This window comes from Struthio camelus, chromosome 6, assembly GCF_040807025.1.
Source record: "Struthio camelus isolate bStrCam1 chromosome 6, bStrCam1.hap1, whole genome shotgun sequence".
NCBI lineage: Eukaryota > Metazoa > Chordata > Aves > Struthioniformes > Struthionidae > Struthio > Struthio camelus.
In genome coordinates this window covers 40977430-40990269 of record NC_090947.1, presented here as the reverse complement: position 1 = coordinate 40990269, position 12840 = coordinate 40977430, and the positions used below count along the sequence as shown (strand labels likewise).

Here is a 12840-nt window from a genome sequence, read left to right as displayed (position 1 = left end):
GTTCTCAAATACAACAAATAAATTCCTCGTGTGAAGTAATGACTCAGCTACACGAAGCGGTGGGGTGGGGGGGGAGGGAAGTGAAATCACTGCCTGCTTCCACGAGGCTTCAGGAAGCCTCATCAACTCGAGCGAAGTTTGCGAAAGCTCCTTCAGATGTCAACTTACGTTTACACCTACGAGGAGCCGGCAGCTTTTCCATGGCGCCCTCGTCCCCGCGGCTCAGTCAGCACGCAGGCGGGATTATTACTGTTATTTTTTGCTGAGTCACGCAGCGTGGCCTCCGCGCCTTCCACAGGCTCGCCTGCGCGACTTACCGAAAAAAAAAAAACAAAAAAACCCGCTATATGCACACACAGCAAAACTCACCATTTATGTTCTAAAGCTTCAGGAAAGGCGGGGGGGGGGGGGGGAAGAAGGGAGGGGAGAAGTTTCCAGCGCGGGGGTCACTCGCTGCCGCCGCGTGCGCGCAGCGGCTTCGCGCCTGGCGGGCGCGGGCGGGGCGGGGCGGGGCGGGGCTGCGCGGGCGCGGGGCGGGGCGGGGGCGGGGCGCGGCGCTGGCGGCCGCCGGCGCCCCGCGCTGCCCCGCCGCGTGAGGCGAGCCCGCCCGCTCCGCAGTGAAAAGTCGCGGCGCGGCGGTGGCGGTAGCTCCGGCTTCGGCTCTAACATCGGCACCGGCTCCCGCACCAGGCAACAGCTCGGCGGGCGGCGCCGCCGCTCCGTATCCGCGGCTGGCTCCGCGGCGCGGCTGCCGCGATGTCCGCGTTCCTGTTGGCCCTGGCGGCGCTCTGGGGATTACCGCCCGTCGCCGAGTCGCTGGCAGCGGCAGCCCGCGCAGGTAAGGCGCCCGCGGGGGAGGGCCAGCCGCGGGCGGAGAGCATCGCGGCGTCCGCTTAACTTCCGCGGGCTTCTTCTTCCCCCTCCCTTCACCTTTTAGCCGGCCGCGCTGAAGTTTCGCAGCGGCGTCGCCGCCCGCCCCGAGCTGCGCGGGCGCTTAAGCGGTGTAGAAACTTGAGTACTGCGGGCGCTTCGCTTTTGAGTGGAAACGCTGCGTTTTTCGGCGCGACCCGAACTCGGCGAGCCCCGTAGCGGGGCGCGGGGGCCGTGAGGGGTGAGAGGGACGCGCCGCGCGTGCTGCCCGTAACGGTCCGTGCGGGGGCCGTTAGAATTCGAAATGTCGAAGGGAGCGGGCGTTGAGGGCAGCCGCCAGCCCTGACTGGAGCCCGGGTGCCGCCGCCAGCCCGTGCGCGGGCGCGGAGCCGCCGGCCGCGGCCGCAGCCCGGCTGTTGCGGGGCGGCCCCTGCGCTCTGCCGCCCTGCGGAGCTTCCGCGACTTTTGCCCCCTCCTCTCGGCAGCCCTTTCCCACGCGAGCTCGCCTGTGGGTTGTGTGCGGCTTGTGAAGCAAATAAAGCCGTTAGGGAAGAAGGTGCTCAGGACCTCTGAGCCGAGATGCGTTTAAAAAAAAAAAATCGCAAGTTGAAACACTTTTCTTCTCTGACGAAGTCCCTCATCAAAGAGGGCAGCAATCCTCCTGCCGGAGTTACGCTCGGTATTTCTTACACTGTTTTGTACTGTTATCAGACCTCTCTTATTTTCCTTGGAGATGACCGAATTAAATATATATTTTTTCCAAGTATAGATTAAGTCCCTCTGCTGTTTCTCAGGTGGAGAAATATTAGTGTGCTGGTCTGACTCGGAATTTCTTACCACTGTGAGAAATGATGCTAATCAGAAAATAGTCTCTCGGGTTATTTGCAGCCCTTTAGCTTCCAAGCTGCATAGTTAAACAAGTAGGACTGCACTGAAGATCGTCGTATGCAGTCTACTAGCAATAAGTTGAATTTCATTATAAAGGTAACTACATAATGCAGTGAATTCTTATTGTTAAATACCTGACTCTTCCCCATCACGTATGCATTACCTACTAAATTGTTTGCTAACTGCTTACAACTCATTTGGGCAAGTGCAGATGGCTCTATATAGTCTGTTTTTTGGGTATATGTTTCTGCTGTAGTGGAGCTACTCAGCCTCTCAAGCCCATTTCCCACCTAGGTATCAAAATTAAATAGGTGATTCATGCTGCAAAAATGAGAAATAACAAGCTATCAAAGAGGGAAAGTACTGCTGCAGCATCACAAACTTGCATGTTCAAAACACTGCATCATAAGGTACAAGGGTATTGCAAAGAAACAGGGATACTCTTCAATATAATGCCACCTGACCAGCTAAATGTGAAAGGTTCTCAGGAAATCTTAGCTTTATGAAAGGTACATATGCTTTTGCTTTGATGCATGAAGATTCATGGTCACGATGGTGCTTGTTTGATTGGAAAATATTTCAAGAACTTTCCATGATATTCACAGAACGGTCAGATTATATTTCAGCAGCTGTAGCCTGAATCCATCAGTGATATTATGAATAAAAATCAAACTTTCAAACATCTTGTGAAATTGTTCTGGAAACTGATTTGTCACCCTGTGCCCCTTGATGGAGATTAGCAGGTGCCAATTATTAGTGAATATTAATTTCTGGTGTTCAGATTTTTCTTCATTTCCCCTTTGTTTTGTTTTCATGGTTACCTTGTACTGATTTAGTGTTTCACAAAAAATGTGCTGTCAGCTTACATTAAAATCAATCCAGTCTTAAAAGGCAACATCCTTGTAAATCATACCAGCCCAAAAAGTGGGATAAATCAAATTTACTTAGAATCAACTAACTCATCATATCATAATGTCAGGTCTTATCAAAGCCGAGTGGAGTAGAAGTTAGGAGTTAAAAGGCGTTTTTTTTTTAAAAAAAGTGAGGTGGTCTCAACCTAAAAGGGTTTCAGGATGGGGCATCCAGAAACAGAATTATGTTTGCCTATCAATGAAGTTTATCATATACTGCAAAAAAATATTGACCATACCAAGCTGATTTTCCTTCATAGGATGAAACTGAGTCACTTAAAATGCTAGGCTTAATACGTGTAAAAGACACTGAAATTTGGAGTGGACTGAGGTTCACCCTTGGTAGCAAGAGAATTGGGAAAATGTAATGGATTGTGTTAATAGCAGTGTTGTGGTAGCCATGGTAATATAAAATATTAGTGAGGTGCTACAGGGAGAGGTTATGCCTTCTATTAGACCAGTGGATAAGAGCTTAAAAAAATAAGAGGGGAGGGGGAAACCTGCAAGGTTTGGTAGTCCTAAATGTTTCCTTAGATCTGGAATAAGATTAGAAGAATAGCATTTTATTGGATCAGATATGCCCTCAGCCATGTTACAACTACTCTAGTTTCATATATATTAAGCAATTGGGAAGAAAAAATGATGTGGAGAAAAAGTGAGGGGGAAATGAGATGAAAAAGAAGGGAAGAAGGAAGTGTGGAGGAGAAAGGAATGTAGATATGAGGATGACAGATGGTAGGAATAAGACAAGTTCTACAGCTGAGGTTATGTCATTTCAGTCATTAAGAAATATAATTTGCTTTTATTCTTTAGTCAGTCTTTTTCTGAGGAAGTACCTGGAACCAGAGTCTCTTGAGGTTATCCTGGTTTAAAAAAGAAGTTGTGACTGTTGAAATAAATGAATTTTAAAAGCTTGGCAAAACTCTTGGTTACAGTCTGCAATGGTGAGAACAGTATGGTTGTTACCTGCCCTCTATCAGGATGTGCAGAAAAACTTCAGAAGTCCCATCTCCATCCTTTATAGAGCACCTAAGTTGTCCAAGGGCTCTGCAAGTTTCAGGATGTGGGATTTCCTTCCTACAGCTTTCTCAGTCCTTGCAGCTGTGTCTCAGGGTCATGCCTAAGCTCCTACACCCGTTTTTGTTGTGTTTGTTTGATTTTGTGGCTCTACTGCTGTGAAATGGAAATGCATTGCACTAATTGGCATGATTACCTCGAAGTTATCTAAATTTGGTGTCCCAAATAATAGGAGCTGGATTTGGAACATCTTTACAAAGTGCATTGTCAGTGCAATATGTATCCACAGTAGTATTAATGAGCCCATGGCTCATTATTAAGTAACATACAATCTATTGTGAAACTGTTTATTGTTTTTGATCAGTTTTGGTAGCAAGTAACTTCCGTCTGCAGCACAGTATTTTCTTGCTATGGACTCTTCAAATGCGGTTTTAGTGCTTTGAATCTATCTTTAAAGTATTGTGAGATGCAGTGTGAGCAAACAGTTTGTCAACAAAGTCTTAAAGTGTTCTATCCGTAAAAGACGTTATCTGGTAACATTTTCCTGTTTGCTGTAAAGCCCAAAGACTCATGAAGTTCTATGACTGATGGCATATAACACTTTTTAAAAAAATAATTCTTAGGCTATTTTAAAGAAGTAAAGACGAATTTTCGTGAGACCTATGCCTTTATGGAGTCATAAAACCTTCTGAAATTTCCATCTTTATCCCACTTAGCAGGGAATTTAGAGTTTTCAGTGTCCTTTGACCATATTTAAGTAAAGGCTGGAAATAAATTACTTTGAAATGGGGTTTTCAGGTTTAAGGATTGTTCAGTTGATGTTAATTTGGATTACTTACCCTGATAGCAGAAATGTAAACCAGGCAAAATAGATCTCTAGTTCCTCTTTGCTGTGATTGCTGATGATCTTCATTCTCTAGTAAGGTGTTCAGCAGGCAATTGTATGTTAGTAGCTTTTAGAACAATCTCAGTATTAATAGTTAGGTATTTGAAGCCAAATTTGCCAAACTTGCCAAACACAGTACGCACTGAGCTCCAGCTCGTCAATCCGTTAGAAAGTATTCTCAGTAGTCTTAAGGCAGATTTTCTAATAAAGCTGTTGCTGTGTTGTGCTACGGTGGTGTCTCTTCTCATACTTAAATCTGTATGTCTCTAGCAAAGAGAACAAAGTATTTGCATCTTACACACAAAAGAAATGCTTACAAGGTCACAGTGACATTTCCACTTCTTTATTCTGAAGAACAGTATTACAGGGAGCATGGTGTGCTTTAAATAACTTGCTTGTTATTGGGGAGGTACACTTACAGAGAAGGATGAAAATATATCAAGGAATTTATGGCACATCTGCCTAAACTACTGTCCCACTAAGACAGAAGTCATGAACAATTTCCGCAAGTGCAATTTCAGTGACTGGTTTTGTAGGGCTGATTAGTGATGTATATATGTCCTCAGTTGAGTATGTGATTGCATGCGCAAAATACTGACACTTCTGAAGACCGCTAGGAAGGTGCATGTGTGATACGCTCTAAAATGACATATGCATTCTCTAATCGATATCGTTATTGTAAGTTAAAGGGTTTTGGAAATGCTTTTATATTACTGAAGGAAAAGTATCAGAAGCACACAGATTATTGAAAAGGGTAGCAACGTATTTTACAATTCAGAACGAGGTGTCTGTGAAAAGACAATATGTAAACACTTTCTGTGGCAAACCTTTTACTCATTTGCCATACTTTCTGCTGATCTTTCTACAGGTTGAAGTAGCTATCCTTGAAAGAGTTGCAGAAAAGCTTTTCTTACTTCACACAGTGAACTTTTTGATGTTTTATGTGACTGCCTCTGTGTGAAATTGAGCATATGTATATACCTTTATGTTCATACAGAACCCAGCCTTTCCCCATTTAAAGGAAGTGGCAAAACATGCTTTGACTTCAGTGGACTAGTTTGCAGCTTGGAAGTGCCTCTTTTTCTAGAACCCTGTTATATGTCCTTTTATCTGTCACTTGGAGTTAAAGATAAAACTATTCTCTATGCTGATTGTAAAGGATGTATGTACTTGAACCATTATTTTCTAAATTCCTGAGGTAATCTGTAGAAATGCTAGTAGTTCAGACAGTATTGTTTTTGTTGCGGTACCATACTTTGAGTGTTAGGATGTTGTTGCTTGTTCATTGTTTTTATGCATTAATCAATCTTTGATAGTCATTTTCCTCCAAGTGCAATTATAAAAAAAATTTTCTTGGAGAATTCATTTTAATTGCATTTACCCATAACACTTTTAATCATAAACAGTAAAGATGAAAATACCAGAACTTGGCTATTTTATGCAAGTCATGATGACTTTGGAGTCTGTATTTAGTGTGGGTTTGGGCTAAGCGTAGAGGCTGCAGAACTAGATCCTAAATTTGTGAGTGCAATTAGGAACTAATTGGATTTTTTTAAAAATAATTACTCAAATAATGACTGTGCACCTTCTGTCCAACCTGCTAGTTTATTTAACAAGCTACTGTTTTTCCCTTTAATTCTATCTGTTGAAAAGATTCAAGTATTTAAGTGCAGTTGCATTCTGGTTAGCTCTTCAGTTTTCTGCCATAATGCCGAAAATTCCCAAGATGCATCAAACTTCCGCTTTATCAGCTACATAAAAAGCAAGAGTCTGCATTAGGAAATAACCAGAAATGTGGCTCATTACTCTTAAACTAGCTGCCTGATGTGGCCCTGATTCCCCTGAGATCAGTGCCTTTGCTTCGAGCGTTAGAGGACGCTCTGAGCCGTGCACAATGTGGGGATGTCTGCTTTGTGTGGATGCAGGGGTATGTGCTAGCAGGATTGGACCGCAGTAGTGGAATTGCAATGAAACTCTGTCACTGTCTTTTAATTAGATTTAATGGGAACTGGAAAGGATCATTAGGGAGATAAACACATGCTTTTGCCAGTAATACGTTCACTATATTATTAATCTGATTTAGTTTGTAGAAGGCTGATAGCAGGAAACAGATCTTTCTATGTACCTGGAAAGTGTTGTATGGTTCTATTGTATTTTATTATGATATATGTCATTGCTTCCCAAGTAGTGTGTAAACAGAGCCGAATTCCAGCTGCATGTATCTTGCTTGTGAACACTAGCAATCTGGGAATAGAATCTGACACTGGAAAGAAGACTGTCTCTCTTTAGCAACCGCTGTTTTATTGATCACTTCATAATAAATTGCATTTTTAATAACAAAGCATTGCAGTGTGTAAGTGTATTAAGTATAGGGTTTTTTAAAGATGATGTAATGCTGGTTTTCAAGTGAGGTACCTTCTGAGACTAGACTTCTGTTTGGTTAGAAATGCAGCATAATTTTCAATGGTAGAGAAATAGTGATTCATATATGACAAGTTTTAGACAGGGTACAACGTATCATGAAATGCCTTGGTAATGCTGGCCAGGTGCTCCTGAATTTCTTGCACATGCTGCTTCCCCTTGAGTCACTTGGCCTTCCAGAAGAGGTACGCTGTTGAAACGCAGCTGCACTTCAGAAATAAGAATGTACATATTCCTTTTTGTTAAGATCAAGGTATCTTCGACTATGTATTGCCTTATCAAGAGTATGTCCCTTGGTAGCCTTTGTACATGACACTGTATATTATGACTTCTGCTTCAAGCATAATAGGATAAGTACTATAGAGAGATGTCTTAAATTTTAAAAGAATATGTATAATTCCTCAGAATTTTACCACCACTGAGGTTTTTAGTGAAGCTTATGAACTGCTGTTAAATATTCCCTCCCTGCCCCCCACCAAAATGAACAAAAACTTGGAGAGTTAGAGAGTGTAGTTTTGCTTCTGTGAATAGTCTTAAGATGATGTATCCTGAGGTGGGAATAGAACATGTGCAAGACAACTGATGCAACTGTTCTCAAGTGCAGTATTTCTTTCACATGAGGAGTTTTGTCAGGGAGAAACACTGTTCTGTTCTCACACACACACACACCCCATGCTGTAACAGAACAAAAATATGCCCCTATATTTTTTTGTATAAGACATGATATTAACTTACCAATCTGCAAACTAGCAGAACCACTTTTCTATCAACAGTTTTTAGAAGACAGCATTGTTTTTTTTTTTTTTGTCAGGTAGTTTGGGCAGCTAGTTTTTCCATTCTCAGAGGCTGTAATATGATGGAAAGTGCTCGGATTTCCATCCATCGTTCTCTTAATGTACAAGCAAAGTATTTTTCCTAAAACATAGTTCTTCAGAATAATTTTTAGGCACTGGAAGTACCAAAAAGCTAGTGTTTCTGATATATCCTTGTTTAAATGTGCCTTTTTGGAGGAATGCTGTATTAACATAAGCTTTTTTACATGTATTTTCACGATGGTGCAACGTTACAAGAAGCTCTTGGAAAAAGCCTAGTAATTTTTTTTAGATTAGAGATAAATTTCTCAAACACCTGCATCTTTTTATTGCAAGTACTATGAAGATAGCACTGTAAGTTCATGACTAGTTGGATGTTCTTTTGCATATGCAAACACACACCGATTTACCTCAAGTATACTGATAGATGTATAAAACAGTGCTTATGAAATGGAAGGCGTGTCATTGGCCAATTAAACTTTCTGCTCTGGAAAAGAATAGTTTTTTGATTAATGTCCTGGCAGTCCGTTAAATGGATTATGGGTCTGAATCGGCATCACTGAAATCAGTAGATGCGCCTATAGGGTCAGACTGCAGAACTGCAAAGGAGTTTTGGATCACTTTACTGAAATATTACAGGAAAATCGTAATTAAATTAACTGTCTTATTGTCTGTTTTGCTTTATGCCTTTTATGTAAGGAATTAATATTCTTTGGAATAACTCTCTTCTGAAGTTTGATTCAATTTTGTCTGGGTTCCTTATATTGAACCCACTTTTAAATTCCTCACATCTCCTTTTAAAAGCAGATATCAAAATCATGATCACTTTTTATTTCTCAGTTTATAATAATCTTCTAGAAAGTGAATGATTATGTGACTTATTTTTAATAAAGATTTGGATAATTCGACTAGATATTTCTTGACATCTTAATATTGGCACAACACCTACTTCAATAGTACTGAGAATTTCTCATTTGAAAAAATAGTTTTGTAAAGAGATCATTTTCTCGTGGGGTCAGAAAAACCCTTAGCACAGAGTTGCCTGGAATTTTGTATATATGGTCTGCTACTTGTAACTTTTTCAGGTTATAGTTAAACCCAGTTCTGTGTAATAAAGACGACATTACTAGTTTTCTAGATGAAACACTGAGCTTTCCAGCAAAGATGGCCAGTTACTGCTCCATATCGCTCATTTAAAGTGGTTAAAATATGATATGTTAAAAGAAATTGAGAACACAGTACCCGTTGAATTAGAATAAATGAAATGGAATGGCAGGAATGTTTTACCCTAATACCCTAATTAAAAGTGTGGATCATTCTACTTCTGACTGGCTATGTGGGTTAAGTAAAAATAATGAAAATCACACTTGGATCAATGAAGAGTGATTGCTCTGACCTTAAATCATGAACATATTTTTGTACCCAGTGCGCTAATAGACTGACCCAAAACTCTCAGAAAAGCATGAGAAAATTGTCTTTCAGTGGATTTTGGGCGAGTTCCTAAATGTCAATCTGAAAGCGATGTTTGTATGGTACTTTCTCATTCAACAGATCAGTTCCCTGTGAATATTTGTAGTTGTATCCAGTGAGTAGCATGTTTGACTTTGGCAGCACACTCACCACCTGCCTCCTTTTTGGCTAACCTATGTGGCAAGTGTTGAGTCAGGCTGCAGGATTGTCTTGAGACCTGTGTTCAAATGACCTGTGTTTCCAGCAGTACCCTGCCATATGAATTTTGCACGCTTGGGTCTGCTTGGTTTAAAGGTGAAAGTAAGATGATTTTTTTTTATATTTCTGCCACTCATCCAATAATAACATAGCTCTGAGAAGAGAGAACCTTATTTCCTCCTCATGCTTACATATGGAGTTTTTAAAATTCATGAATGTATACTTATAAACTGTTTTACCTTCTAATTTAGGTTTTTATCATATCTATTCAAATTTTTGAGGGTTCCTTAGGACTAGCAGAAGCAGGAATACAATGGCAGTGGGATTTCATTAAAATATAACTAGGGCCAGTGTCAAGCCTGCAGATTCTCCAGTGCTGATACTGATGTGCCATCCGGAAGGAAACTTGTTTGACTTCCAAATTTCTCCATGAGTGTGGAGATGGCAAAATAACAAACACAGCTGTATAAACAGCAGCTATAATCTAGAAACTACTGGAATTTACTAAATTAGATTATTTAAAATGTGTCCCCCCCTCTCCTTTTTCAGAGCAGGACTGTCTTTGTTGAAGTGTCTTTGTTTCTGAGTTTTATCAGATTACCTGTAAGCTGTATGTAAAGAACATGTATGAAGGAAGTTTAATGACACTTTTTGGTGTCAGACCATATAACTTTAAGCTTATTAAAGAAAATTGTAGATTTTTTTTAGCTTAGTGGGGGAAAAGGGTCAAAGTAAATACTAGATAAATCACTAGGTACAATCAAGAAATGTATCTGAAGATGCATGATCTCATATTGTCAAAAATACTTGTTTTAACAAGATTACTCTGTAATCATATAGAGGTTGTTTTTTGAGGGACGTTTGTGGGTAGTAGGAGTTAAGAATTAGGAGGATGGAAAGGCTGGAAAAATGAATTTATTCTTCCTGGGTCCCACATGCTAAGCTAAGTGGTTTATTTTTTATTTAGATCACAGAAAGAGTGGTAAACAGCAAATGGTTTCTTCATAGTAATGTCTTATAATTGTAGTAGTCTTAGGAGGAACACTTAAAACTAAGATATTAAAACGTATACAAGGGAGATGAAGCAAGACTACAAAAGAGTGAAAACTAAGGCACTGTTCCGTGCCTGCAGCTTGTCAGATGGAATTACTTTTAAGCTTTTGATAAAACAAAGTTAGGCTACATTGAAGCAAGAAGTTATTTTGCAGACACAATGTTTCAGAGGCTACCTCTGAACTGCAGCAGTTAAACAGTATAGGGCTGCTGTAAGCCACTTTTACTGGAACATATTGCACGTATATAGAAGTGTGTATAAAACCTTGACTGTGTAGGGAGAGCCTTGAAAGAAGCTACAGTGAAGTACAACAGAGCTAGGAGTGCTGAGGGGTTTTGAACAGGCATAATCTTACACCCTAACCCAAATGGCCCATTATCACATTTCTCAAAATCGGAGCGAGCTCTTCAGGTCAGCATGTGTGTACAGACCAATCTGAATAGATTCCTTCTGTTAAACTTGCTAAGTTGCATTTCTTTCTCTGGGTTTAGAATAGCTATGACTTAAAACAAAGCTGACAGTACACAATATTACCCATTTACTCTCCAGATTATACTCCTCTGGAGAGTTGGTGTCAGCTAATCCGCCACCTCTACATTTTTCAGAGACCTGTTAACTGCTTACCCAGTAATATCACAGGAGAGTGTAAAATCTAGGTTTATATCATTTTTTTCCCCCCTAAATTTTCAGGTACGAATGTCTGGATCTCCAGCCTTTGCAATTTACTTTGTCGTATGAGTAGTTGCCTTTCTGTGCGGAAATTCTGTCTGTCAGTACCTAACTCTAACTGCTCTTAGGGCAGTAAGAAGAGTTTGAAGCAGATGATTGCCAACAGATGATGACGAAATTCTGAAATACTGTTAAAATACAAACCGTGAAGCTCAGTGTTTAAAGGATATTCAAGCATATAAAGCCGGCTTATGCTTTGCCATTACCACACTTGTTGTAGAATGTTCTAGATATAATTCATACGTCTTTGTTTCTAGTGGTATGATAGCAAATAGTTTCCTCTGAGGAAAAATCCAGAATGCTGCTAACCATTATCAGTTTTCAATACTGAGTAAAGCGGTATGAATGATGTTATGATTTTATCAGTTAGAATTGGTAAATGGTCTTCAATAAAACCACTGGTTTATGTTAACTGGTGGCCTGGCTCCTCAACTGTATCATAATCTTTCAGACATTCCTTGCAAAACATTGTAATACAACTAAATTTACAGTGATTGCTGTTCTTATTTTGTTGTTGATGTTACTGACTAGTTGACTCTCTATTTTAGTTATTTGCTTCTCATTTCACAGTGCAGAAAGAGATCTCGGTTTTTCTATCAAATTTACGAAATCTCATGCCTGGGAAAAAATCTCTTATGACTTCAGGTGACCAGGTGCTACAGAGCTTATTGGAGAATAGCAGCTTTTGATGATACAAGTTCCTATTGAACGTTGCTTTCATTTGGAACCGCAGCCTCAGGGAAACAAAAACACAGAGTAGAAGTGGATAATGGAAACAAAGAGAGGCTAGAAGGGTTACTGGTTAAATTACAGGATTATTATATGTGGTGAGAGGAAGAAAGGCCATATCCAGTGCAGAAAACACCACAGCTTTTACCAGTGGCTTCCACAGTGCTTCTGAACAAAAAATGATTTGCATTTCTGAATAGTCTAGGAGATAAGTGGCAATGTTTGGCATGCGCAAAGTTGTTTGTATCTTTTATTTTCTTGTATAAACCATGGGGAAATCAAACTTTCAACTTTCCTTCCTGAAAATACAGGATAGCCTCCTTGAAGGAGCTGCTTTTGGAACTGAATATATTGGTGAAGAATTCATGGGTGATCCATATCTAATTTTTATGGAAATGAATGGGTAACGTGCTGTGAGACTTTAGATCTGTGTGAATATATTTTACATTCACCTGGCTTACTCTAAACTTAATATTTAGTGACTGATAAACAAATGAAAGTTTAAAGCAACTCATCCTTATAGAAGCTGCTACCACTGTGAGGAGAAAAATGTCAGCAGTAGTGTAGTGATATTTTAATAACACAAAGTAATCTTCCTCTACTCCAGTAATAAAGTTACATGGACTACAGTTTGCTTTCTGGTCAGCATCTTTCTATTGACAGCTTTCTGTCAAAAAGGTGAAGCAAAGAATGAAACCTAACTCTGCTTTCTCTTATTTTAAATGTATTCTGCAAAGCTTTTGTGAAATATAAAGCATATGGACTTTGCAGATACTGTTTGCATTTGGGACTCAAGGGAAAATTTGTGAACTTTGTGCTGTGGAAATCACTGCCTCTTAAAGCAGCTGGTTGTAT

The 12840-nt window shown here is 40.2% G+C and overlaps 1 protein-coding gene across 2 annotated transcripts in view; it reads left to right on the top strand.

Moving 5' to 3' along the window:
* Positions 1–566: 566 nt before the first annotated feature.
* Positions 567–12840, top strand: part of LRP1B (LDL receptor related protein 1B) — a 741350-nt gene continuing 729076 nt past the window's right edge. The window contains exon 1 of one of the 2 annotated variants that reach the window (XM_068949290.1): positions 567–838. In XM_068949290.1, the coding sequence (XP_068805391.1) occupies positions 757–838 (82 nt within the window). In that variant the 5' untranslated portion in view covers positions 567–756. The remainder of the gene's footprint in view (positions 839–12840) is intronic. The other variant, XM_068949291.1, reaches the window with a different exon arrangement.